Here is a 27,903-nt window from a genome sequence, read left to right as displayed (position 1 = left end):
AAGTTGGGTCCCTGCCAGGGCTGGCCTCTGGCCAGAGAGGCAACTCAACTCAATTGGCCTGTCAGGAAGCTCGCTGGCCTTCATCTGTCCACACCACAAAGCCAGCAGTGTCAGCTGTACCCGGTTCCCAGCGCACTGAGCTCTTTGTCAGGCACCAGAGCCCGACAGACTCCAGCTGGGAGAGAAGTGGAAGATCACGCTGCATGCTCCTAGCACCCTGTACCCAGTGGAGTCAAATGCAAGCTGAAAGGCAAGCCACTGGGGCTTGCTTGCCAGTTTTCTTTGAAAACACCTACAATGAGGGGTCAGCTCATAAATTCCTGAAATTGTAGAGAACTAAAGCGTCCAAGCAAGAGGAAATTACCAGCCTATTCCAATAGTATGTGGCATCTCTGAGCTCAGGAATACCCCCTACCTCCAAAATTCCGCGGACCAGGCATTTCCTGTGGCAAAGTGGTTCTATGCCTACTTTGTCTAGAAGGCATCATCTTACTTCAGTAGTAAGACTAGGTTTGTTGTGACCAAAGTTACATTCTTTGAGAGACCAATGTGTGGAATTATGGGGGAAAGTGTTATCTGGAAATCTACACTCTTTCTTCCTGATGGTTCATGGAGGTTGGTGGGGTTTCCCAAACCAGGCTTGGAACTTTGAGGGAAAATAGCACTCCCAGCCAGTCAGGACCCTTCACAGAAGACTACTGTTTACACAGAGCTCATTATGTGCCACCGTGCTAAGATTGTCACATGCCCAGCTTATTAGATTTCTTCCTGCTCACCTCCCTTTGGGAGTAGACTTACTCTATGGCCCTCATCCCTTTAACCAGGAAGAAACTGAGACTCAGAGAGGTTAAGTGATTTGCCCAAAGTCACACAGGGCAATGAGTGGTGGAGTTGAGTTTCAAAACCCAGGTTCACACAATGCCAAAACTCTTTCCCCCATAGCATTTGCCTACCTGACTGGGCAGAAGTTGTCAGGTTTGGTATCAGGACTATTCACTTGGTGTTGGCACTAGTGAGCTTGTTGGAATGTGGCCTGTGAGTGCAAAGACAGGAGTGAGAGAGGACAGTGCTTCAGACTGAGAACAAGAACAGGATATGGACCAAACCTTTGAGGTTAAAGGTGAGTAGATCTAACCAGCGGGTGTGAAAAGAGAGATGGCTGTGAGAGACCTTAAGCTACTATAGTCTGATTATATCTCCTAAGTGTCCTGGTGTCAGGTACCCACGGTGTTCCTAATAATTTACCTGGAAAGGGGAAAGAGGTAAAACTATCGCACCAATGTTTACTTCACCTTTTGTTTTGTTTTTGTTTTTTTGAGATATGCTCTTGGCCAGGCTAGAGTGCAGTGGCATCATCATAGCTCACTGCAGCTTCCAACTCCTGGGCTCAAGCGATCCTCCTGCCTCAGCCTCCAGAATAGCTGGGTCTACAAATGTGCACCACCATGGCCAGCTAATTTTTAAGTTTCCTTTTAGAGACAGGGTCTCACTATTGCTCAGGCTGATCTCGAACTCCCAGGCTCAAGCAATCCTCTTGCCTTGGCTTCCCAGAGTGCTAGGATTACAAGCATGAGCCACCACAACCAGCCCGTTTTCTCAGATTAGTAAACCAAGGCTGAGATCAAACATACTTCCTTTCTTTTGTTTCAAGCCCACTCTTAGGGGTTACATCTTATGTAGGTCAAGTGCTGGGGATTTTTTCCCCCCAAAAGCACTTTCACATATGTGGCCTCATCCCGCACACAGCCCTGTGTGGGGTCAGACATTCTCATTCTGACTTCCAGATCAGAAAATGGGGGCGTGCACAGGCAAGAGGTTTGCTAAGTGAGGTCTCAGGGCTGGTTCCTGGCAGAGCTGGGAGTCTGGCATTCTTTCCTCCAGGCCACACTGTCCTCTAACTGATCTTGCCTGAAACTAAGCAGGGTAGCTAGGGTTCACGCAGAGGTTATGACTCCATGCCATTGCTGTGAAGGGGAAGAAGCAGATATGAATCAAATTACAAAACTGACTATATTTTCAAAGACTGGACATTTATACCCGGATCCACTGGCCCATGCATGTCTTAGCCTAGAGGATGCCTCAGCTACTGCCTAGTCAAAGGATACGGCTTGGCCTTTTCCTTCCTTCCTCCCCTGCCCTCCCTCTTCTCCCCTTTCCTTGGTCAAAGCAGAGCTCGTTAATATTACAAGGACCTAGGGGGTAGGCCTCACATTCTCCTCCTCTGCTCAGGAACTGTGTTGCATCAAAGCTCGGAGGTCTCCTTGTGGCAGATGCTCTCTGCATTGATCAGAGTGCAGGGTCCCTCAGTAACCCCAAGGGGCTTGGCGAGGAGAACACAGCCATGTCTGCTGCTGAGCATTATCAAATTGCCAGAATTGGCACGGTGTGCCTCTGATCAACAAATAAAGGATCATAGCATCTAGAAAACTGGAAAATCCACATCTCAGAGGGATCCAGTAATAAAACGTCCCCATCTGAAGCATTTGTAGAACAGCCGTGGAAGGAGCCTGCCTGGGTCTTGGAGACAGAGAATTGTCTGGGCTCCTCATGAACTTGTGCTAGGAAAAGATTTAACTTCTCCAAGCCTCAGCCTCCTCATCCATAAAATGGCAAACTTAACACTATCCCTACAAGTTGTCATGAGAATCAAGTGCAAAGCACAGCACCAGGCAAACAGCAGGTGCTCAATAAATGTTAGTTTTCTCCCAGCAGTCCTTTCTTTAGCTCCATATAAAGGGGCATTCCCAACTGAGTGACAGTATTTGAAGAGTTAATTCTTATCTTAAGAAATAAAATTCTCTATACCTTACTTAACCTTTATGCCTGAAAGTCTAAGGATTAGCTATGTCAGGACAAATACCACCAGGTTTGGGAAAGAAGAGCCTGGTATGAGCTGTGCATTCCCAAGGTTTTATGAAGTCACAGAATGTCATACTTATACCGATGATGTCTTCCCTCGCTGCGCCAGGTCAAGAATGGGCCCCTTCTGGTTATACATCAAATTTCCATTGCACTTATTACAATTGTAATTATATAGTTATTCATGAGATTATTTGTTTTATGTTTGTGCACTAAGAGCCTAGCACAGTGCCTGGCACACAGAAAATGAATGGATGAATGAACAAAAAGAGTTTCCACATGCCTCATCTCCTTCCAGCCATATATCATTTCTGTTGAGATCCAGGGGCTGGGATCACCACTTTCTCTTTACAGAGGAGGGAAGCTTGTGCCATTGCCAAGGTCATCCAGTGAGTAAGTGGCAGGGCAGGCACTTCAGCTCAGACTTCCTGATACCAAATCCCAGTTCTTTCCTGCCCTTTGACTCAGCAGCCTCACCCTCATGTCTATTCAGATGGTAACATTCTAAAGGGGCCTTTTCCCTGGAGCCTCTGTCTGGGTGTGTCATTTGGTGGCCAGTTGCCACATTTTGAGTGCAGAAGGCCCACTTTCCGCCCTAACTCATTGAGCAATGGGTTATTTATTGGATAACGATAGCCCTGCCGGGTGATGGCAAAGCAAGCCCTTACATGTTGATCCACACGAGCCCCAGGCAGCAGCAAGGAGAGGATTTCCAGAGTTGGGAGCTTAAGCTCATTAGGTCTGTGTTGTTTGTTGGGGACCCTTGACATTCAGCTTGAATACTTTTGGTCATTCCACTCATTTCTGTTGGCTTTTTTCTACTCTGATCCCCTAACAATGATAATAATAATAATAAATTCACTCGAGCACTTAAGGCAATTGGTTCTCAGTTTATGTTCTCAATTTCCTTTTAATTGCTATCCATTCTTTACTAATTAATCAGGTTTCTGATACAGACATGCAGTAAACATCTCGGCCCTCTTCTTTCCTTCTATGAAACCAGTTCACATTCTAGCCTTACTGGTCTATTAAGTCCAGCCCTCTTCCCCTGTTTAGCCTTCCCATCTCTAGGGATCCATGGAGAACACTTAGAGGAGCATGTTCAAGAAGAAATTGAACTAAATGTTTAGACAGACATAGTGGGAAAACACCTGGAGTGGGGGTAACCAAATGTGTGTGCATGGCCCAGTCTCCCTTTAACTAGCTGTGAGATGTGGGGAAGTAATTTCACCTCCATGGGCTCAGTATCTGCTTCTTTGAACCTGTAGTGGTTTGTCCCCAAGCTTGTGTTCCTCTAGTCCATTTCGTCTTCTAAACAGACTGCCCTTGATGACAAGTCAGAACAAGAGGAACACTCCTTCACCACTCCAGAGCCCACTCAAGGCTCTTTAACTGGCAGAAAAGGTCATTCTTAAGCCTACTGTGGTTTGGAAGTGCTTGTAACAAGATTGCCTTTATAATAACTTCCTTAACAAGGCTTCAAAGTCCTTTATTAAGCAACACAATAGCTGAGCCGGTAGAGACAGAACAGTAACACTCCTTGAAACATGGGGGGCACCTGCTTCCTGGTGGCTCTCAGCAGAGAAGCTGCTCTATCCCTTCAAACCCTCCAAAACCACTGAGGACAAGTGGCCTCATTGGTCACTAAGGCCAGCCTGAGAGTCTGCTTAGGCAGAGGGTCAGCACAGATGTGAGATCAATGAGGGCTGGTCTGGCTGCTGTGGCCAAGAGAAGAGGGCGTGATGGGCCAGGTCACAGACTCAGGAGCCATGTAGCAGGGCTGGGGTAGGCCCCCTTCAGCAGCCCACGTGGTCTGAGCAATGTGTGTAGGCAGCAGGGGGTAGAGTCACAGAGGGGAAGGAAACCGAGCCCAGCCCCTGGGGCAGTGCAGAGACTCTCAGAGGGCCCGAGGAAGCCTGAAGTACAAATGACCTAGCACGTGGCAGCAACAGCAGGATGATTTAGGGAGCATTGAGGGCAGCAGGTTAATACGACCTTTGACATAAGAACTGCATACGAGCTCAAAATAAAGGAGGTCAGAACCGCATGTATATAACTAGATGTATGTATGCACATATTTCAAAGAACAGGTAAGTGAGAAAAGGGGACAGAAATGAGCAACAGGTGATGATAATATGTACGGGAGACAGAGCCTAGACACCGATTGAGACCAAGATGCACAATGCCTACTACAGTGTGCAGGGTGGCGGAAGAGTGGCATCCCTTTCCCCACCCATCATAAGGGTCACAGCTGACAAATAACAAAAGACAAGTTAACAAGAGAAAAACATAATGAATTTACCTAAAGTTTTATGCGACACAGGAGCCTTCAGAAATGAAGACCCAGAGACCCAGGGAATACTGTCTATTTTTGTGTTGAGGTTCATGAAGATTGGACAGCCATGCAGAAATGTGTTTGGACAAAAGGGTGGGATTTAATGGTAATAGATGGAGGGATGCGAGGCCCAGGAAGGTCTGTTCAGATTCCTCTTGGCCTCTGTGTAGCAGTCCTTCTGCCCAGATAGGAGGCAGGACCCCTCTGGAGAGAGGGTCTTTAAGGGCCAAGGGAGAGAGTGACCTTTCTAGGTTTTACGGCTTTCTTTGGAGAAGAAGGATTCTAGTTTCTAAGACCCGCCTTCAGGAAGAGGAATTCTGGTTTCTTCGACTGTCTTAGGGGGAGGAGTGGGAGCAGGAGACAGGAGGACGGGGAAGGCCATAGTCCTTTGTTCTGAGGCCTTTCCAATGTCCATCAGTTCAAAGTACTCAGCATGCCCAGGTGCCATACTCTGGGTATTGTGTTCTGAGCCTTGAAAAAGTGCCTGCTACATGTTAGTGCTCAGTACATAACGTTAAGTCTCTTTCTTCGGCTACCACCCCAGGGGAGGGATCCTCTCCCCCAGCTTCCTAGTGCAGATGGATTGACGTTATGAGCTAGCATGATCGTTGTCTACTTACATTACTAGGGGAAACCCTAATAAGCTGTTCACAGGCACCCCACTGTGCTGTTTTCCTATTCTCAATTAATTTCTTTGCGTCCAAACTCCAAAGGTAAGAACCTAATCAGGATGCACTGTATGATTCCCAGATATTCTCAGTTTGAATGCAACCTCTAACCCATGCCTATTGGGGCAGACCCAGGACTGGGTCCCTGAAGGAGGCTTTTGCTGTATGGCATTGTGCTTGGGGGCTTGTGAGTAGGGTCAGGGAAGGACTAAGGCCATGGCCACTGAAGGGATCTCCAGACACACCCTTGGAATGGGGCCAAGGCAGGCGGATGTCCCCCACACCTGCCGGCAGCTCCCACCAAAAAGTGGGTTCCCAGGTCAGCGGCTCTTAGGAGCGCCGGGGCCCACAGAGCATGGCTGCAACTCACCTTGGAACCGGGGCTCCAGCCCTCCGGTAGGCAGGGCGTTCTTCCCCCTGCATGATGACATCACGTGTTTGGGGCTGAGTCGCTCCATAAAAGCAGCCCGGGGGGAGCCTGGAGTCCGAAGAGCCGACTTGCTCCCCGGGCACCTGGGCTGAGCGCACGCGGTGCCAGTGAGCGGCGGAACAGCGACAGGCAGTGAGGAGCCCACGGACACCGAGATGCCCCGGGGCAGCCTGCACGCGGCGACCGTGCTCCTGCTGCTGATCTTAAAGGAGCAGCCTTCCAGCACAGCCCCGCTGAATGGTAAAGTTTCTGCCTGCTTCTTTCTTAACAACCCGAGCGCTCAGGCGCACCTGGACAGAAGGATTTCTTGCGGGGCGCTTTGATGATAAAGTAAAAACATTACTGGAGGGAGCAGGGAAGGCATAGTGCCAAAGAGCACGGATTTTCTTGGTTTTCTTAAAGAAAGGATGCTTCATTTTCATTTGGAATGCACGACCTGCTGCAGTTGGAGCGGGAAGCGCGTTGTCTTTTCTTTCTAATGGGCCTTAGCTCAGATATGGTGTTAAAATGCGTGTTCTCTGAGCACCCCGAGCTCTGGAGACGTGGCTTGGGAACTTGCTAACCATCGAGGAGAAAGGAGACCAAGATTTAAAATGTTGCGCCCCCGATCCAGGTGCAGATAGTAGAGAAGTGATTGTGGCATGCTGAGTGGTGTAAGCACAGGGAAGGGTTTGCTGCCGCCCAGTGCAGAACCCACAGGCAGTGGTAGGTGCAGTTCTTCGGAGGAGACATTATTTGTTTTACCTCCAAGTCAAAGGGATGATGCACCTCATCCTTAATCATTGTTTTTCTCCAGGAGGCTCTACTATGCTGAATGTATGTGTGTGCATGTACACACGCACGCGCACACGCGTACCTTATTTCTGATTGTAATCAGGACACTTAACCTCGAAGGGCTGGAGGCTGAGGGTGCTGAGTGGGGTGGCAGGAGGAGGTGGTGGTGGGGACCTGAACTGTGGGCTGGGGTCAGGCTATTGAGTCACCATGTGCAGCCAAGTCTGGTCACTTTATCTTTTGGAATGAGATAAGGGTGCCAAGCTTTTGTCTGCCTCTCAAACAGCTGGGTGAGCACTTTTCTGGGGGAGTAGTAGGTGTTGACTTCTGTGAAAACTGCCTGAGTAACTGATTGAAGCTGCTGCCCTTGGCAGAGTTTGCCCTAGGTTGTAGAGGCATTTGTGGGTGCTACAGTTCTTGGACTCAGGTTGGGTTGAAACATTTATAGAAAGACCAAAAGTGGTTATAATGGCTGAAAATTGATTCTCCCTGGCTAGCAGTGCTGGTGGGAAACGGCTCCCACTCAGCAGCATAACAGCTCTGAGCCGTCTCCTCTCCTGGAGGTCATCGTGCCCGTGGGGAAGGGCAGGGAGCCAGGCTGCCAGGTGCTGTGGAGTGCTCTTAATTAAATCCCAATCTACTGGCTGGCATGATGTGCTTGATACTATCTCCCCCAGCTGGTGGGGGGAAACAAAGTAGGTAGGAGAACAGAGGCACATAAAAGTGGAAATTAATTCTTAAACTGCAAACTCTACCGTGTATTCCCCTCTCAAGAAAGCTGTGCTGAGATGGAATTTTCACTAGAAATCTCTTTGGTCCCAAGCACTCCAAGGCAAAAGAGATAAATGGCTGTTTGTTGGCCCTCTTTCCTAAGGCTGGGTCCTTCCCTCACTGTGGGGCAGCTCCCCTCCTCCCTGCTTCCCCTCTTCTCCTCCCTCCCTCCTCTGCCTCTGTCCTCCCTGCCCTCCCGGCCCTCCCCCTCCCCCTCCCTCTCCCTCCCCCTCCCTCTCCCCCTCCCCCTCCCTCCCCCTCCCTCTCCCTCCCTCTCCCTCCCCCTCTTCCTCCCCCTCCCTCCCCCTCCCTCTCCCTCCCTCTTCCTCCCCCTTCCTCTCCCCCTCCCTCTCCCTCCCCCTCCCTCTCCCTCCCCCTCCCTCCTCCTTATATCTGCTCCCAATTCTCCAAGTTGGGGTGGGGGAAGCTTACAGTAAAAACTCCACTTTCTTCCCGCCTTAGGTAGCCGGCCTGCCTACCCCTAGATTCTAAGAACATGGTTTTTATTCTGTTATTTCTTATACAGGTTTTCTGGCATTTTAGCTGCCTCAGGGGGACAAGGTCAAAGCAAAAATCACTGAGGAGTAGAATGCCAGTATTAACCCAAGGTTGGGGGTAGAGAGGGGTTAAGCTGGATAATGAAGTCAAAGTGTGGTCTGTCCTCTGCCTGGAGCATTTAAACCTCTAGAAGTTGGCACTGGAGGATGTTCAAGAAACATGTCTGCGGCTGGGGAGGGAGGAAGCATAATGAGGTGAGGTCAAGTGTCTTCTGGAGAAAAAACCTTGGGACTCTTGGTTGCCGCGGGTGTTAGAGGGTATTGCAGTGAGTTCTATGGAGCCTGCTCTGCCTGAACCTGGTGTGGAGAGCTGGGCAGTCTCGGGCTGCCCAGATGATGGTCAGTCAGGGAAGGTTCTAGCACCCAGGACAGGAAGCAGGCAGGGTCAGGAACCTCCGACCTGGATCGTTGTAAAAATACCGTTTCCTCAGGGCATTCCCTCCCTGCCCGGTGCCAGCTGGGTCTGCAGGTTCTAACAGGTGTCAGGCTGAGCATCCCAAGTCTCCCAGAGGGAACAGATGAGCTTATCTGGGAAGGGAACTGTTCCCCTCCAGTGATGGTCTGCTCCGTCAGGGAGCCACTGAGGCCGCCCGGCTTGCCTTTGGGGTCAATTTAATCCTGTTAAGACTTCTGCTCTCACAGCTAGCGGCGGGGAACCAGGAGGCGCCATTCCGGAATAAAGCAAACACTTGTGTGAGCACGCGCACACGTCCACACAGACACACCCTTTAGAGAGTCTTCCTGAGGTCAGATCTGAGCTGACAGTGCCCCAACGTGGGTCATGATCTTCCCTCCAACGAACTCCCTTGACTCACCATCCTCATCTTCACTTTGCAATGCTGCTTCTCCCCAGCCCTCCAGCTCCTGAGCCCCTCCAGACACTGCCACCCATACCCAAGGCACCGAGTCCGGGGCACCGAGCCGGCTGGCTCAGAGAGAGGAGGGCAGGACATGTTGCTCTGGATGCTGCGGCTTTTCAACCAGGCCCCAGTCCTGTGTCACCACCTGCGGGCTGACAGTCACAGATGTCCACTCCATGACATTTGCCTTTGAGCTTTCCAGTGTAGGATGCCAGTGCCTCATCTGAGGATGAGAGAGGCAGTGGGGGAAACCTAGCTTAGCAAGTTGTGGAGAGGACAGCAGAGGGTGTAAGGCAGTGAGGCTGGGATTCGAGTGGGAGCAGGTGCAGTGAAAACCCCTGGCCAGGGCAATAATGCTCAGCCGCAGCAGATGCATTTCTGTGGCCTCCAGGATCACGGGAGCGGCCTGTACCTCCCCAGGGGAAAAGTGAGGGTGAACTCTCCCTTTACTTGTGGAATTTTATACCCTGGGCCTCTAAGTGCTCTGCCCTGCTAAGTGGCAATATGTGGCTTCTTATGTCTCTGAAATCCATCATTGTATTTTAATAGTGAATCCCTTACACAAAACACTGAAAGGAAATGTCCAGAAAAGAAGTTTGATATCTTCTATAACTTGGTTCTAAGGCGATACTTTATTTCTTTTCACCATTGTTTCAGTAAAGGGGCCAAGTAGGATGCTTGGGTTCGCTTATACAAGATTGGCTTCCCCATGGCTCGGAATGTCTTCATCCAATTGCTAATTCAGAGGAGGTTAATCCTGGGGACTATTAACTCCTGTAGGGCCCATAGCAGATTTCAGGGGGTCTCTGGACCTTCTGAAATTAATTGTACATGACACTCTGTGTGTCTAAGCTTGTGGACACTTTTATGGGGAGAAGGTCCAGTACTCGTCAGGTACTCTAGGGCGTCTGGATTCCCCCACCCCACTGCTCCAAAGATTGAGAATGAGACTCAAAGCTTCCCTAAATTCGTGGAAACAATGGTAAATTAGTCATAAACATGGAGAGGCTCTTCTTAGCAGGCACGTGATATTGTACGGGTCACTTCACCTTCACTTTCATTTCCTCACCTATAAAAGGAGGTGGGCTGTGGGTGGGTGAAAGAAACCCCAATCCTTCCCTTCCAGAGTGGGGTGTCAATAGATAATGCCTCAACCTAAAAAGTCAAGAAGGAACAGCACATGTGTTTTATATCGATACAGAGATAATACCAAAAGAATCACTTAAAAAGACTCCAGAGGGTTGCCCTAGGGAGCAGTAAGTGGTTAGGGAGTGCCAGGGGGCTGATATTTGTGTCTAAAAGCCTTGTAGAAACATCTGACTCTTTAAACCACGTGCAAGTATAATTTGATAAAAATTACCAATTACATTTGAACATAAAACCCAAATTAATTAAAAACACCGAGGCAAAGAAATGAAACAGAACAATGAAAAACATGAGATTAAACCAGCTTAACAACAACAAAAAAGCAAAGTCCATGTTTAGTTTTTACAATCACCACCGGCTTGAGTAGGAAATACCCAGTTGCGCTAAGTGACCAGATTGCTTGTCATTTAAGTTTTACTGCAAACCGATTCCCAAGAGACAAAGGGGATGTGAGAATCTCCCTTTTCTAGCTGTACCCTCATGGACCGACAACCACAGAGGCACCGGGAGAAGCTGGGAAGGAGGGATTCAGTTGCACAGGCCCCTCATTGGATGTGTCCCCCAAGACACAGGGGAGGTGTCTCCACGCAGGCCCTAAGTCACCATGCAGAGGTGAAGAGGAAGGTGGGCGGGCATGGTCCCAACAGCACAGCTCTGCAATGACTTTTGCAAAAGACCCTTTTGATGTAGGAAGGAAGGACCCTTGTGCGTGAAGGGTGTGGAGTGGGAAGTGGTAGGTGACCTTCGTTATATTCCTGGCGGAATTTCTACTACACTTTCCCACCACCCCTGGGATCCTAACTCGGATGAGGGTGGCAGCTTCCTTGAGGGAAAACTTTTTCCTTATTGAGGTTTGCCTTGTCCTCTTTGTGTACCAATGTGAACTGTTCTCCAGGCTATGTCGCTAAGTGGGAAAAAGCAGGAGTGTTTCCAGTACACCAACATTTGTGTGGGGAAGAGGGGAGGTGACACGAACACACGTGTGTAGCCATACTGCAAACAGACTCCCAGGCCGGGACTAAACTAGCTGTGCAACGGAAGCAGGGAGACGGCAGGGGGAGGAACAGCTTTCGCTGCACTTGGCCTTTGACGACTTTTGGTTTTTGAGCCACATGGAATTACGACCTATTCAGATAATGAAGTTTGACTTCTCCAAGGGGTCCGGGAGGCATCTACTCACGAAGCCGCCTTCCGGATCCCCGGCTGCCGCTTGCATTGGCCGCCTGTGCCACTGTTGGAGCCCAGGCGCTCTGAGAAGCTGTTGTTCTGACACAGACTCAGAAAAAGTTTCAATTTCTATGCATCCACCTTCTTTTCAGTCTCACCCATTTCAAAATAAAATCGGTAGTGTTTTCCCTAACTCATTCCGTCCAGTTGTACTTATTTACTGTGTTTTGTTCTTTGCAGGATCCAAGTGGACCTATTTTGGTAAGTAGAGATTTTAAATACTTCTCTTTTTTAAAGGAGATGGTTGTATTTAATGAGAAACCCCAAAACTTCATGCTCTGTGGAGGTTATTTTGGGGGTCAGAAGAGAAGTTCTGGTATTGTTGGGCAAAGAGTACAAAGGCATCTCGAAACGACAGTTCGAGTAGGGTTGCATAGTGCTCTCTCCAAGCAGGTGAGCCTGCCCCGTGCACTTGGACTGCGAGTCATGAGGCTTCCAGATTCCTGCAAGGATTTCTACCAAAGCTCCAGGTACCTCCAGGCTGCAAGGGCCCTGGTAGGGGAGAGCTTTTCTCCCTCTCAAGACATCTGTCCTACAATGAACAAAGAATAAAGGGCTCCTTTCTGAAAGTTTGGCTCAGGCCCCAGAACGTAAGCCGTCAGTGTGTCTGGAATTAACTTCCTGTTGCCATATTTGTAAACAAGTGGTGAAGAGGTGATGTTCAATCCTTAGTGAAAGAGGGCTGCTTGTCCTAAACGGAGAGCATCAAGTGTGCCTGATGCACGGGTTTCTGTGGAACTGTGTCAAGAGCATGTCAGCCAGCCCTGGTGACCTGCAAGGAAAGCAGCTCGAAGTGGGCTTGGTTGCAATGAGTTGGAAATCTGGTCATTGGCTGGAATGGGAATGGAAAGCCAGGTGCCTGGGTCCTCTGGCAAGTATAGGAATGTTAATAATGTCTTGATGGAGGCACAGTCACAGAAGATGCACAAGATAAATTGTTCCGGCAAGCAGGAGAATGGAATTGACTTTACTGGCACAGGAGGCATTTGAAATAAGCGGGGGCGTGGCCAAAGTAAAGCCATGGGATGTGTGGCGGTGACAGGCAGGGAAGGTAGTTACTGCAGTGGAAGCACAGCCCAGAGACAGATGTGACCTTGACTTGCAAAGGTTAGGCTTTGGATGTTCACTGGACATGGAGACATAGAAAAGTCACTGAACTGACCAACCAGCTACCTACAGGCCAAGGTCCCCTCAGCTCTGGCACTGCCTGGCTCCATTATTGCTAACACCCCTTATGGATTTACGTGCATGGCACATTGCTAAGGAGGAGGATAATTAGAAGGGTAGGTGTGGTCTGCAGCTGGGAATTACTTAAGGCCTGCAATTCAAAGCAGAACAGGGAATAACCACTGATAATAAACAAGTGGCTCAGTGCTCTGCTTGCTCAGAGGAGGGTGAGAGCGCCAGGGCCAGATGGTCAGGGAAGGCCTCCTGGAGGAGGAGGGCATTCACCTGGGCCTTGGGAGATGGGGGAGATTCAGAGAGGAGGCAGGAGCTGCTGCTGGCCAAGGTGATAATGACATCACATGCATGGAGGCCGGAAAGAACCAGGTGGTATTTGAGGGCAGCATGTGGAGAAGGGTTTACAGGGAGTCATGGGCTCTCAGGTCAGGGCGTAAAGCACAGGGAGTAAATCTGTGCTTCAGGAAGAGCCACACGGTGGCAGGGGATGGGAGGAGGCAGGAAGGTGCTGGCTTTTGTGGGAGCCCCGTTCTGTGACTTCACGTCCAGTTCACGGTGATGGCAGTGGGAGGGAGGCCAGGGCAAGAGACCCAATGAAGGAAGAATCCACAGTCTGGGCTGCGGCTCGTGGGCAGGCTCCTTGCGTGGGGGGTGGGAGGCATGGACAGAAGCTGGCACTTGGGTCCAGGGCCTCATTCTGACTGACCCCCAGTAAGCTGTTCGAGCCCTGTGGGTCTCACTTTCCCCATCTGCAGCCTGGGGGAGGGGTTGTCTAGATCAGTGTTCCTCAAACTATGGCGTGGGGTCACCCACATCAGAGTCACCTGGAATGCTTTCCGAAAGTACAGATTTCTGGGCCTCAGCCTACACCTGGAGGTGGGAGGGGGCCATGAAATCCTGTATTTTTGATGCACTCCCCAAGCGATTCTTCTGCACACTCTGTCAGAGCACCACGGACCACATGGTTCCCAAGACCTGCTTGGCCCCAGAGTCCGAGGAAACTTGGCCCACCTCTTCTGCTGGCCTGTCGGGTGTAGTGGGAGCACAAATCGAGTCTCTGCAGGGCTCTCTGCCTCTGTTACAGCCTGCCCTGGGCAGAATGAGATGGTTACAGGGAACACAAAGACGTCTCGTCAAGGTGTGGGAGGATAATCTTAACGGCCACTTGGCCACGACATGGTGTTCCCCGAGGGAGGGCTTCCGTGTGCAGCTGTACTGACCGGTCAAGAAGCATTTCTTCCTGACCGCTGGCTCTGGCAGGCCCTGTGTCCCTCCTCCCTGCGCCTTTAGAACAGCTCTTTGCTGAGGAAGCAGAGTCTAAAGGTGCGTGGACATGCGTGGGTCAGCACAGAGGCAAGTCTGGTTTTTTATTAGTGAAATGGGCACACATGATGTGGAGTCAGCCCTCAGAGGGGACGAGTGGGGGAGGACAGAGGGAGGACAGCTAAGGGGGCAGACAGGTCCAGGCTGGCAGGCGGCACCTTTGCTCAGAGTCGCACAGGTAAACAGAGGGCCTGGCACAGGTGCTGGGGGGAGACGGTTTCCAAAAAGTAAGGGCTGCACTGAATGGGGCAAGTCCAACCAAATGCCACACGCTGGTTTTCCTGGGGTACGGAACTAGCTTCTCTGCACGTAGACACTGCTGAGTCATCCAGCTCCAGGGGCCTCCCACTGTCTGGCGCACATGGTAGGACTTCTAGAAGTGCAAGGAAAGGGAGCTCTACCCTCCGCCTCCATTGCTGAGTCACCAGGCTGACCTCAGGGGTGGCCCCCTGGGGAGAGGAGGACCATCTGACAGCTAAGATGGGGGTGGCCCTGCCCCCCTGTGCTCCTCCTGGGTGGCTGAAGCAACAGCTGCATATCTGCCATGCTTAGAACCACTGAGGCTCCTTCATGAGAGAGGATGGGGATGATGTGACGTGGGCCCTCCCTGCTGGAAATCAGTCCCAATCAGTCCTGTGAGCTAGGGGGAGACGCCAGCCTGCTAAGGCGAATCTATGCTGCTAAAAGGTAGCACAGCAGGTACCCTTGGGGGGGGGTGGAAGTGACCAGAAGGAGGCACGATGAGGGGGGTGCTGGGCATATTTAGGTCTTTGTTCAGTTTGTGACCATTCATCAGGTTGTTTGCTTATGGTACACACATTTTTCTGTATATATATTATGTTCAATAAAAGAGTTAAAAAATTCTAGCTATCTGGGAGAGTCATCCTTACCCTAACAGTTTGGGTTTTTTTAGCCCTCCCCAAGAAAAAAACAAAACAAAAAAAACCCCCAGTGTGTTCAGAATAACACAGCAACCAAAAAGAATGACTGTATTGGAACTAGACCCAAGAACACATCATGTGAGCAGGGAATGGGCACAGTGCTCCGTCCCTGATGACAGCAGATGTTGGTGTGGTGCTCCTTGGATGGGAGCTAGTTCAGAAACCGACAAACACCACTGTTTTCTCAAGCTCTGGGACAAGCAAGACAAATCTTAAAGGAGATGGGATGGCAGGGAAACATGGACATCAAGCCCCCCTCCCGGAGGGTGCACGAACCCCACCTGTCCCTGAGCCACAGCCACATAGAGCATCCACAAGATCAGCCCCTCCGTCCCGCTTCAGGGAGCTCTGGAAAGGTGGTGGCTTGGCCTACAGTGATGGGTGGCTGGATGTGGCCATGGCCACTCGAAGGTCCTCCTGACCAGCTTCTCTGCCATGGCTGGACAGCCCTCGGCTCTGGGGACTCACGTGTGACCCAGGCACTGCTGTGCATTCCTCACATGTGCTCCTTGCTCCTCTCCCAGACTGTCCAGCTTTTAAAGAATTTCCTTTGGAAATTAGGACCGATCCTCCACTGGGCAAACCTCATTCTCACGTCCTTCGAGTCCCCCAGGCCCCCACCTCCACCTGCCTTCTGTTCTGCATCTGCTGGAATATTTAGTTGCTATAAACTGAACTTTTCCTTTCCAACCCCTTCCCAAGCACTAAGAACTAGAAATGGAACGCATGGGAGGAGGCTAGGAGACAAACTCTTTACTTTCTATTTAGCAGCGATAAGGACCCTGTGTGACCTCACACCTGAATTGCAGTATAAAAAGCAGCTGTAGTTAGAGCTAAAGGGAGAATTTGAAATGGCATTAGGGAGCACGTGCAACGGAAGGGCTGGTTTAGTTAAGGAGCTGTCCTGTCTATCAAAGGTAGAGCGGTTTGGCCAACTCAGAACACACCAGCATCTTCTCCCTCTTCCCAGCTACCATCCTGAGAGTGCATAGGAGGCAAGAAGTGCTCTTAGGGGAGCCAGAAAAGGCCAGGCATGTTTTTCGTACCAGGACACTGACTGCCTATCCCTGTGAGCCCAGGATTTCCCTTGAGGCTGGCGGCCACCTGACCTCTCATTTATTAAATGAGTTATAGTTCCAGTAACTTCCAATTGAAGTTGTGCCATCCAGGGTCTGTCTGGATGTGGTGTGGGCCTCCCACTCATAATTATTTCTCATCTTTCCTGAGTTGCAGAATTGGGCTTTGTGTGTGTCCTGGGGGATCTTGGCCTGTAGCTGCCAAAATGCCTACATAGTAGTGTTCACAGCTGAGTAAAAAGATAAGGCGGCTAGCATTAGTTCCTAAAGACCGGCATAGTGGCTGCAGAAAACCAGGAGGCGTAAGTAAAAAGGGTGCATACCTCTGTGGAAATATCTGTTGGGCCACTTTCTGGCTGGCTGGCCTTAGGAAAGTAATTTAACCTCTCTGAGCCTCAGTTCCTCAGCTACAGAATGGAAGTAACAGCATCTGCTTCAGTGGTTCTCAAAGTGCGGTCCCTGAACCAGCAGCAGCAGCATCACCTGGGACTCCACGTGTGACTATTAGAAATGCAAATTCCTGGCTCCATCCCAGGCTTACCTACTCATCAGAAGCTCTGGGGGTGGGCCCAGCAGTCTGTTTTAATAAATCTTCAAGGTGACCGTGTTGCACACTCAAGTTTGAGAACCACTGCTCTGCTGCACAGGGTTGTGGTAAGGATCAAATAGGCTAAAGAGGCTAACACAGGGCCTGGCATGTGATGATCACTTGCAAAGCTCATCATTTCTTTCCCTTCATCTCACAGAGCTGCAGTGCAGATTAAAGTAGCTAATACATGGTGGGAAATGCCTTGTGAACTCTACCAAACCCGTGAGAGTTCTGTTACTGTTAGGTTCTGCTTCTTCACACTTTTCTGAATTGTGAGTTTTTACAGCCAGGAAATATTCCTTTCATATTCTGAATAAACAAAGGGTATTTCCTTTTTGTGAAAAAAAAAAAAAAAAAAAAAAAGGATTAAACAAAAAACACAAAGGCTCCAAGCTCTTGTCCCAGGGGGGTCACAGGCCAGAAGGTTCTTTCTAGCCTTGTCCTTCAGACCAGGTGATGTCGGATCTAATCTCCTTGGTGCTTTCCTGGCATCTAAAGACCAGTTATCTGGTTCCATAACCATGGTCACCTCAGCCATGCAGCTGAAGTCTCCTGGAGAGCAGGCATGTCCTCTGTTTCCCTGTCCAGCCCATGGATGCTGAGCATTGATTTAGGGTTCAGCAGTGGAGGCCTGAGGCTGAGGAGATGCTTGGGGCTGGGCCAGTAGAGCTCTGAGTACATAAGCCTAGCCCGGTGCAGGCCCCCTGCCCCAGGCAAGGTAGAGCCCGAAATGGCAGGGTGCGGCTGGCTGGCAGGCAAGGGCCCAGCAGAAGCTGTAGAGCTATCACCCTGGGCCCACAGGCTTTCATCTGTGCTCAAACTTGACCCTCCTGCTTCCTGCTGGTCTCCAGCCCTGGGAATTGCGGAGGGCAGGCACAGCCCCTCCAAGAGCCTACGGGAGCCCTTGGAAGCCCATCCGAGCACAGGGAGGAGCCAGTGGGCTTCCCTGTGAACCCGCCTCAAAGGAAAGCTTTAGAGTAAAAAGGCTGAATTCAAAGCAGGTGTGTGATGGTGGCTCCAGGCAGGAGCTAGAAAGTGGTTTTCCACGAAGAAGAGAATGAATCAGAGAATGTTTCAGCAGGATCTCACCGTCACAGAGGGAGAAAGTCCTGTTTCCTCTGCAGGGGTAGCTGCAGGCGAAGGGTGATGCACCCTGTCTGACACAGCATACAGGAACGACAGGGGATCATATTTATATTAGATCTTGAACTATAGCTCTTCCTGACTTCAGTCAGTGTACAGTTCACATGTACTTTTCTGGTGGTGTTGGGTCAGTGTTACAAGTATTTAGAAACAACAAAGTAATTGAGGCGCTATTTTTTAGTTTAGACAGTATTCCTTTAAGAAGCAAGCTTTTCAATAACTTGACAGGCATTTGATTTATGCCAGCCAGGAAGGAACAAATACTAGCTACCACTTCCTTGTGTCTATAATGTTGACTCAGAACTGGTATAACTAAATAAAATGGTTCATTTAGTCCTTCTCTTCAGATGATTTTGCAATCATGAACTTGTGACTAGATCAGCTGCAATGACTTCTGGGTGAAATGAATGAAACCCATCCAGCTCTCCTAAAGATGCAGATTCAGGGCAAGATGGTTCACGCTGTCCCCTCCTTCCAGGACATGTGGATCAGCAAAAATCTCAGTCATGATGAGAGTGAGATTTATTTATGGAAGGCCATGGTGACATTGGCAAGTGGCGCCAAGGTGGCCCCTCCTTGGTATTCCATCTTCTGGGAACTGCATGAGAAATGGAGAAAGGAGAAAAGGTGACTCTCAAGGTTGTGGAAAAAAGTTTTGCAGCAGGCCTGAGGCAATCATGCAAGTGACTATTTTCCCTTTTGGCTTTGGCTACCAGGAAGCTCAGAAGCAAATTGATGCTTCCAACTTGAGTCAATGTCTGTTCTTTCATGACCTACAAATCTAAAGGATCCCTTTGGTGTTGCCCTTCTAATGTGTGGATACTTTTTTCCTGATCCTAAGCCAAAATGTTGTAACAAACAGCTTTCTGGAATTTTTATCTAGAACAGTGGAACCGTATGTGTTCACCACTTTGTTTTTCTGCCCCCGCCCTCACCATGAATGCTATAGTTTAAATAGTTTTGCTTTTAACCAATTAATGCAATAATGAAATAGTTAAAATTTTCCCACTTGTTAATCAAAGGCAGATGCAAAAACCAAAGCTTTCAATTTGCCTGAGATAATTGGTTCACATTCATTCCACAGATATTTATTAAGTGCCAAATATTGGACTAATGGCAAGAATAGTGCCAAGAAAATGATGAACAAGGCATGGTCCCTGCCATTATGGGACTGAGAATACAGGAGAAAACAAGTAAGCAGGACCTTACCAGACAGAGGAGAGACCTCACCCAGTGTTTTGGGACAAGGATTGAAGGAGGCTTCAAGGAGGAGGTGATGTCCAAGCTGAGACCTGAAGGACACTGAAGAGCTAGTGAGGGAAAGGGCAGGGTATGAAAGGGCATCTGGGACAAAGGGACAACCTTTGCAACGATCAGCTAGGAAGCCGGTGTGTTCTGGGGATTGCTGAGGACTTCAGTGAGGAGGGAAGGGGCTGGGGGCCAGACCATGAGGAACGGGCCAACCAGTAAGGAGTCGGGACCCCATTCTGGAGGCGGGAGGGAACAGCTGGAGCATTCTAAGTAGGAAACTGACATGTTCAGATTAGCATTTTAGAAGGAGCTTCCTGGCTGCAGAGTGGACAGTGGATTGAGTGGAAAACACAGAAGGAAGAAAGAGCAGAGGGATGTGAGGGAAGTGGAGGGGAATCTGACTCAAGGGAGGATCCCAACAGGGATCCTGACCTGTTGATACAATTTGGCCAGAAATGCAGACACCTGACATTGTAACTGCCCGGTGCAGCCTGATTGTGGATGAGTGTCCGTCTGCACGGGGCTTCACAGGGTGTTCACATAGGCACCCAGACTGCTACTGTTGCCTAGCGGGTCCTGGTGAGGGAGGGGGAGGGGATGCTGATGTAGCCAAGCCCTGCCCCCATGTATAAATGAGGCCAGGAAAACTCAGAGTTGTCAAGTGGCCCCAAAAGAGCTTGAGAGCAGAGCGAGAACTTGGATCGCCTGCTTCCCACCGGATGCTCTTTCCAGGTCATCTGGCGGATGCTTATTTTATGCCAAGCGTTGTGTGCCCTGCACCACACATCATACCTTTGAGGAAATGTAGGGATTTTTAAAAAATGTAAATAAGGTAGATTTGCCAGAAACAAATTGTGCCAAATTAACTCGCTTTTCTTCCCCTCCTCAGGATAACCGGCTTAGTGGTTAAAGAAAACATAATAAACTTATTACTTGTTGACATAAATAAGTATTTGACTCGGTTGTCAGGGCACGCTTGTGGGAAATGTGGATCAAAGACCAGTGTGGTTATTAGGAAAAAAAAAAAATAGAATTCAGTCATCGTTGCTGTTGGCAACACATGGCTGGGAGGATATCAGGGCTCCTCTAGGAACAAGCCTGAGTGAATCCACTTAGGAATAATACCTCTTAGGAAGAGGACAGACAGCTGAGTGTGGGGATTGGATTCGGAAAGCAGCACGTTGCAAAGGAGACACAGAGGAGAGAATGTATGTAAGTGCAGAAGCATGCCAAGAAAGTGTATCGAGGCGAATGGGCCTGGACTGCAGGGACAGGACGTAGTGATCTATGAGCAAACACCGCGTGAGAGCCCAGGGTGCAAAGACTGACTGAGGAGGAACCCTTGCATGCCCACGTCCGTATTCATCCGTGTATCTGTGTTCTTAGATGCATTTCTACCCACACACGCTCACTTCCATCTCCCACCTGGTTAACCTGAGTGGGCCTCTCAGCTGGTTTCTGAGTCGCACATATGTGCATTTGCAGCTCACGGCTTGGAGCTGTGCTGAGGTGAAGTCTTAAAGCAGCTCCTCTGTTTCCTGACGGCAGTTCCCTAAGAGTCTCCTGCTCTTGATAAACCTTTTGGTATGAGGCTTAACTTGTCCATCAGCAAGCGGGAAGTAGGGAATGCCCCATCACTGAGTAGGACTGAGTGTGCAAAGTCAGAAAACTTGGTAGGGCCTGGGAAAAAATTGAGAACTGCAGGAATTAAATGTTTCCTTCCACATAACTGCCCCATTAAGCATGGGTACTTCTCGGGTTAATAGCCAACTGTTTGCTTTCCAGTGAAGGCTAACTTGGCAGATTATCACTGCAGAATTTTTCCCATCGATGGTGATTTTTAAGCTCAAGGCTGCTGCATGTGGAGCAGTGTACTAGGGCCTCCAGAGGGGACAAGCGGCGAACATGGAGCCATTTCTATCGCCAAGAAGAGTTATCTAGAAGGGGGGCCTTTCCCCAGGGGCTGCACAGGCAGACAGATGAACACTGGGGACAGGTGCTTGGGAAACGTTCATTGATGAATGGGGAAAAAATGGCTTATCTTTTTTTTTTTTTTAAATCTCTGGGAGTCAAGGAAGGCACCAGGGACACTTGATCTGGGACTGTAGGGTTTCAGAGGTGAAAGCAGTCTGAAACAAAATGCCATATCACCTTTGCATATCTTACTAGAAGTAAAAAGAGACACACAGGGAACCCTAGATTTGTGTTCAGTGAAGTGAAAGGGAGAACTTGCTCTAAAAGATTGGAAACCAGCCCCTAAGAAAAGAAGGAAGAGTTGCGACTATTCAGCAAGGAGGGCCTGAGAAGCAACATGCACAAGAGTCTAGACCAGGGTCTGGGCACTGCTCTTGTGCTATGACATTGAATCCTCACAGCAGCCCTGGGGATAGGTATTGCTACTTCCATTTTATAAGTGAAGCCCAGAGAATCTAAGAAATGTGCCTAAGGTCACACAGCTGGTAGGTGGCAGTGCTGTGATTGGCAGCTTGGGCAGGTGCTTCCAAAGCCCTCTCTGGAAAAGAGGCAGAAGTAGCCTGGATGAAGGTCTTCAAATATGAGAAGAACCACCAAAAATCAATCTTTTTAACTATAGGAGAAGACTTTAAATAACAGCAAGAGTGCTATAGGTTAGAAATAAGAAAGGACTTCTTCATTGTGAAAGCTATTAAGTGAAATATTGGGTCAACGTCAGGTCAAAGTTCAGGGGCCACGCAGCCTTCACTTTAGTTCGGGCTCCACCTGGGGAGCCGCAGAAAGTTCCTGTCTTTTATTGGAGCCCCTCTTTTGGTTACTCCCAGAATCCCCAGGGAGTGTTTACAAAATCACAAGTTCCTTCATTGCTGCTTCTCGCCTGCAGTTCTGGGCCATGTGCAGAGCTTATGTGCTGGTCACCTCTTGCCACCTCCTGGCAATGCCACCGCCCAGCTCTGGGCTCTCTGAGAGCAGAGAGGCTGCTGTCATGGAGAGTGTGAACCATCGTGATTCAGAGCTCAGCCTTGCCGCTTACTGGCAGCGTGACTTTGGGCATGTTAGCCAGTTATGAGGCATACGCCTCAGTTACCTCATCTACTAAATGAGAGTGCAGTACCTGTGTCACAGGGTTGTTAGGCAGATTGAAGTGACTAGTACATGTTAAACACATAGAATGGGACTTGGCAAACTATGGCCTAGGTGCCGAACGTGGCCCACTACCTGCTTTTATAAATAAAATTTCACTGGAACACAGCTATGCACATTTGTTTGCAGATTCTCTGTGGCTGCTTTTGCACTACAACAGCAGAGTTGGGTGGTAGTGACAGAGACTGTCTGGCCCGAGAGGCCTGAAATAGTTACTGTTTGGTTTTTTGCAGAACAAGTTAGCCAACCCCTGATGTAGAATGATGCCTGGCATATAGAAAGTGCTCATTAAATGGTAGCGTAAAAAAAAAAAAAAAAGAAAGAAAGAAAAAACAAACTTACTAGGCATTGGTAAACTCCTGGGACCTGAACAAGGCAATTACAACCTAAAAGGAAAATCCAAAACAGATACATTTGTTATCAGTTCACTCCTGAGGGGATGATCCTACCCTGCCTGCCCCAGTGGCAGGAGATGGTGCCATCACGTCGCAGGCCCTGCCCCGCTCTGGTGGACTGCAGTCCCGCCTGACTACGTTCCCCCTTCCCCGAGGCCAGGCCCCCACTCCTTTTCTCTGCCCCAGGACAACAGACCTTGACAGCATCCAATTCCTTCAAGAAAAACTTCCTCTGTGAGTGTGATCTGGTCCTTCCTTCCACATGACCCGGTGGGGCAATCACAAATGCCCAGGGCTTCTCAGCCTCTGCACTGCTGCCATTTGGGGCAGATAATTCTCTGTTGTAGGGGGCTGTCCTGTGCACTGTTGAATGTTCCCTACTTCTACCCACGAGATGCAGTAGCATCCCTGCAGTTGTGACAACCAGAAATGTCTCCAGACATTACCACATGTCCTCTGAGGGGCAAAATCGCCCCAGCTGAAAAGCACTGGCTTAGTCTAAAATAACATCACATGTGGGGCAGCAACAATCCCGCCTAGGACAGCCCAAATTCACATTTAGAAAAACAATGTTCTTTGCAAGAGCACAGACCTGCTAAGGATGCATTCAGTTTGTGCCACTGGATCATTAAACGGAGCGTCCAGCAGCCCAGCTGGAAGTGCCGGCGTTCAGACCGCCATGGCGAGGGCTGCGCTTCCGGGCTGCCTGCCTTGCATCGCGGAGCTAAGAAGGCTCAGCAGCGTGCTGCCTCCCACAGCACCGGGACGGCCTCCCCCAGAACGTGGAGAATGCTCGTGAATCTCCTTGCCCCTGGCCCCACGCTAGCTTTCCAGCTTCATCATTTTTACATCTGATTCTACCGCAGGTGACATGCAGACAGGTCACTACATAGAGCAGACAATGTGTGCTGGCATCGTGGAACGCAGAGGGGACCAATAACCTCAATTTGGGGGCAAGGGTGGCTGTCAGTAAAGCCCTGCCTGAGGAGCTAACTCTTGAAAGAAAAAGGAGCTAGCAGGGCAACTAGAGTGTTTGTGTGCATGGGTGGTGTGTGTTTTAGGGGCGAGGATGGCATCCCATTGCAGGTGACAGGGGCCCCAAAAAGCCGGTGACCGTATGTGGTGCAGTTAGAGAATCAGGTGGCAGCAGCCTAGCGTTTGCAGTGTGGTGTTGGAGACAGCTCACCACGGGCCTCTCCCGTTGCAGCACATCTGTGAGCAGCGGCACTGATAGCTTTTGCTCTAGACTTGCTTTTCAAGGCTGTTTATGTAGCAAACAGTCTTGGATGATAGTGATAATATCTGCCTCTAGGGCAAAGAGCAGATTTGTTTGCTGTCAATATAATAAAGATAACGTCTCCTTCAGGGGCAAATCGTGGGCAGGTTTGCTAGCCACCCCCTTTAAAAGACTGAGGTTTTCTAAACCTTGAGTTCCTCAGCCATGATGCTGTGCTCAGTTTGCATGTGCTGGCTTCATCTGGCCCTCATCACATCATCCTGCGGGACTGGGGCTTGGGAAACTCGTACCGATGTTACTCTGGCTACTGTTATGAGTATTAGACTATCCTTTGTCCCTGACCCAGGAATCTTGTGTCTTCTGCTAGTATCCATGAAACTGTGGCAGACTAACTTGTTAGCTTATGGGATAAAATCCCCAACCCTCCACAGGTTTTGACAGTGGGGAAAGCAAAGCCTGGAGCCGTGGGTGGGATCATGAGGGTCGAGTGTGCTGCCCTACAGAGCTCAAGATTTACACTGGAGGCCCGAGGAGCCACTGAAGAACTTTCCACAAGGAACTGTTTGGATGTGGTGTGCACCAGGCATGGGGAGGAGAGAGCTGAAGGGTGAGTGTGGAGATACAAGGCCAGTGAGGGGTACAGTGACGAGCTGTGGGTCTGGACAAGGGCTGTGCCAAGTTTGAGACAAACTTCAGTCTACCCTTGATGGCATTTTTTTCTGATCCAGGATTCAATCTAGATAACCTGCTGCACTTCTTTGTGGCGTCTCTTTAGACCTTTCATGCACTTGACATTTCTGAAGCATGTAGACCTTGTAGCCTTATAGCACATAGAGTGTCCCTCAATTTGGGTTTGTCTGAGGGTTTCTCAAGATGAGAATCAGGTTGTACATTTTGGCACGAATACCCCAGAAGTCATGTTGCGTCCTTCGCGGTGCGTTAGGTCAGGAGGCACACGTGTCGGTTGTCCTGTTAGGGGTCAAAACTTGGACCACGTGGTTACGATGATATCTGTTAAGTTTCTTCATTTTAATGTTACCATTTCCCCCTTTATAATTAATAAGCAATCTTTGGGAAGATCTTTTGAGACTGGGTGTATAAATTTGAATATTGATTATGTATTAGATAACAGTATTATATTGTTAAATTTTCTGACTTTGATAATTATTAATATATTGTGGTTATATAAGAAAGTGTCTTTGTTCTCAGGAGGTACGCATTGAAGTATTTAAGTATGACAGAGTATGATGTTTATAACTTTCTCTCCAATGGTTTAGAAATAATAACAATAACATATATGGGGAGAGCACAAATGTGGCAAAATGTTAACAACATTCTAGGTGAAGAGTGTATGGGAATTCATTGTGTGTTCTTATAAATTTTCTGTACATTTAAAATTTTTTTGAAATAAACAAGTTTTTTTAAAAAGTCACCTAAAAGGGTAAAATTGTTAGGTCTCAGATGCCTGGTTGTGGGGGCTGGAGGAGAGGAGAGGAAAGAGTGGACTGTGAGTCCCAGGTTTCTGGTGTGGTGAGTGGTGCCACTGGCTGAGATAGAGCTTGGGAGGGCCTCTAGATGGGGGCGGGGGAGGAAAAGTTGGTGAGTTTGGTTATATTAAAAAATTATTTGCCTGACTCCCCTTCCAGTCGTGTCTGATTTTGGGGTCCCATCCAGTGGGGGTGTCCAGTAGGCAAGTGGTCTGGAGCTTAGAGGAAACCTGGGCAGGGGCCAGAGCTGGTGTTGAAGCCATAGGAGGGGACAGCATTGTCCCAGGGGATGGCATATAAGAGGAGAAAGGGCCAAGGACAAGACCACGGGGACAGCTGGCATTTAGGAGTAGGTATCCACAGACAGCTGAGAAAGGGCAGGGAAGTGGGAGGAGAAAGCAGAGAAAGCAGTGTCCCCAGAAACAGAGGTGTCAGAATTGGGGCAGAGGGGTGGTGCCAGCAGGGTCAAAGGCTACAATAGCAATTGAATCAGGGGAGGTACTCACCTGAGCAGATAGACACTGAAAGTCCACAGCTGATAGCTCAAGGTCACATCCAATTTAGATACCCAGATTTTCCCCTGACCTCCCGTCTACACACCCAATCAAGTCATGGCTTCTCACCCAACAGCCTCAGGCCTTAACAGAGACAGGCGCTGAGAAGGCAGTGGGGAGGAGGAGCCAGCAGCTTTGTCAGCAGGGAGGGGTGGGGGCAGACAGGTGAACCAACAATGAAAAGCACCTGTGACATTTCTAAGTCGCTCTCTGCCAGGGAGGGAGCCTGTCACCAAAGCAGCCTCTGCCCACAGTGTTCATTCTCCCAGTGGTTTCCTTTGAGCGCTGGGGAATGTCACTACACCACCCTGTGTGGAACATGCCTTTATGGTCAGGATCATTTGAAGTTTTCCCCTTTTACTCCGGAGCTTGTGACAAATAATAGCCTCGTTGACCCCAGGCCCACGTTTCCTGGAAACCAGGCTGTATTTTGTTCCTCTTTCTTTCCTGCCGGCTGCCTCCCAGCTCTATTCACAGCTGATATTCTAAAAACCAGACAGGAGAAACACCAATGTTATATTTCAGTCAACAACTATTATACACAAGAGAATTCCTAGCAATTTAACCAGAGTCAAATATTTAAGCTACAATAAAATGCAATCTTATGAATGGATAACCAAATTGTGGTATACCCATGGAATGGGATATTATTCGGTCTTACAAAAGAATGAAGTTCTGATCCACGCTCCAACATGGGTGAACCTTGAGCACATGCTAACTGGAAGAAGACAGCCACAAAAGACGCCATAGTATATGACTCTGTTTATGAAATGTCCAGAAGGGACAGATCCATAGAGACAGAAAGTAGATTAGTGGTTGCCAGGGGTTGCGGGGAGGGAGAATGAGAAGTGACTTAATAGGTGTGGAGTTTCCTTCTGGGATGATGCAAATGTGGAACTAAATAGTGGTGAGAGTTGCACAACATTGTGACTATGCTAAATGTCCCTAACAGTAGATTTTACCATATATGTATTTTACCACAATAAAAATTGAAAAAAAGAAAGCAACCTTGCCCTGACGCCCAGAGAGAAAAAAGCCCCAGCTCTTCTCCACTTTGCACATTAGAATCACCTGGGTGGCTTTTAATTAGTCTCTACTCAAGACCAATTAAAAGATCGCAGGGGCCAGGGCAGAGTTAGAAGCTGTCAGAGATTGCAGTGTGTAGCCCTGGTGAGAAATGCTGCTCTAGACCAGTGTGGTTCTCAAAGTGTGGTTCCCAGACCAGCAGCATCAGCATCACTGGGAACTTATTAGAAATGCAGACTGGCTGGGCGCAGTGGCTCATGTCGGTAAACCCAGCACTCTGGGAGGCCAAGGTGGGAGGATAGTTTTGAGGTCAGGAGTTCAAGACCAGCCTGAACAACAGAGTGAAACTCCCATCTCTATAAGAAATAGAGAAATTATCCAGGCATGGTGGCATGAGCCTGTAGTCCCAGCTACTTGGGAGGCTGAGGCAGGAGGATCAGTTGAGCCCAGGGGGTTTGAGGCTGCAGTGAGCTATGATAATGCCACCGCACTCTAGCCTGGGCAACAGAATGAGACCCTGTCTCAAAAAAAAAAAAAAAGAAAGCTTATTCTGGGACTCTATCCCAAAAATACTGAATTAGAAACTCTGAGGGTAGGCGCTAGAAATCAGTGTTTTTAAACAAGCCCTCTAGGACTGTGGTCCCTGACCCCCTGGGCTGTGGCCCGGTACCAATCCATGGCCTGTTAGGAAAACAGGGCCATGCATCACTGCCTGAGCTCTGCCTCCTCCCTCCAACCCTGCCATTCGTGGAAAAATTGTCTTCCATGAAACTGGTGCCTAGTGCCAAAAATGTTGGGGACCGCTGCTCTAGGAGATTCTGATGCACACTCAAGTTTGACAACCACTGTTCTCAATCTAGACCAAGTAAACTACAGAAAGCCAATGAGTGTTTACCGAGCATCTGCAGTAAGTTTGGTTCTATGGTGGGGTTTGTGAAAATATAAAGACCTAGCC

The 27,903-nt window shown here is 49.2% G+C and overlaps 1 protein-coding gene and 1 long non-coding RNA gene across 3 annotated transcripts in view; one reads left to right on the top strand and one right to left on the bottom strand.

The window, feature by feature from the left end:
- The first annotated feature begins 6,338 nt into the window (after nucleotides 1-6,338).
- The window catches only part of CA12 (carbonic anhydrase 12), a 52,073-nt gene continuing 30,508 nt past the window's right edge, over nucleotides 6,339-27,903 (top strand). For both annotated transcript variants that reach the window (XM_045540774.1, XM_045540764.1), the window contains exons 1-2: nucleotides 6,339-6,532; nucleotides 11,808-11,828. In XM_045540774.1, the coding sequence (XP_045396730.1) occupies nucleotides 6,448-6,532; nucleotides 11,808-11,828 (106 nt within the window). In that variant the 5' untranslated portion in view covers nucleotides 6,339-6,447. The remainder of the gene's footprint in view (nucleotides 6,533-11,807; nucleotides 11,829-27,903) is intronic.
- On the bottom strand, nucleotides 18,231-26,183 carry LOC123630797. Its single transcript, XR_006732765.1, has 3 exons — nucleotides 25,875-26,183; nucleotides 22,592-22,635; nucleotides 18,231-18,479 (listed from the first exon to the last, which is right to left on the bottom strand). It is a non-coding gene; the product is annotated as an uncharacterized LOC123630797 (long non-coding RNA).

This window comes from Lemur catta, chromosome 1 (genome assembly GCF_020740605.2).
Source record: "Lemur catta isolate mLemCat1 chromosome 1, mLemCat1.pri, whole genome shotgun sequence".
NCBI classification, from domain to species: Eukaryota; Metazoa; Chordata; class Mammalia; order Primates; family Lemuridae; genus Lemur; species Lemur catta.
The sequence above is the reverse complement of the archived record's forward strand: the minus strand, read 5'-3'. Positions and strand labels throughout refer to the sequence as shown.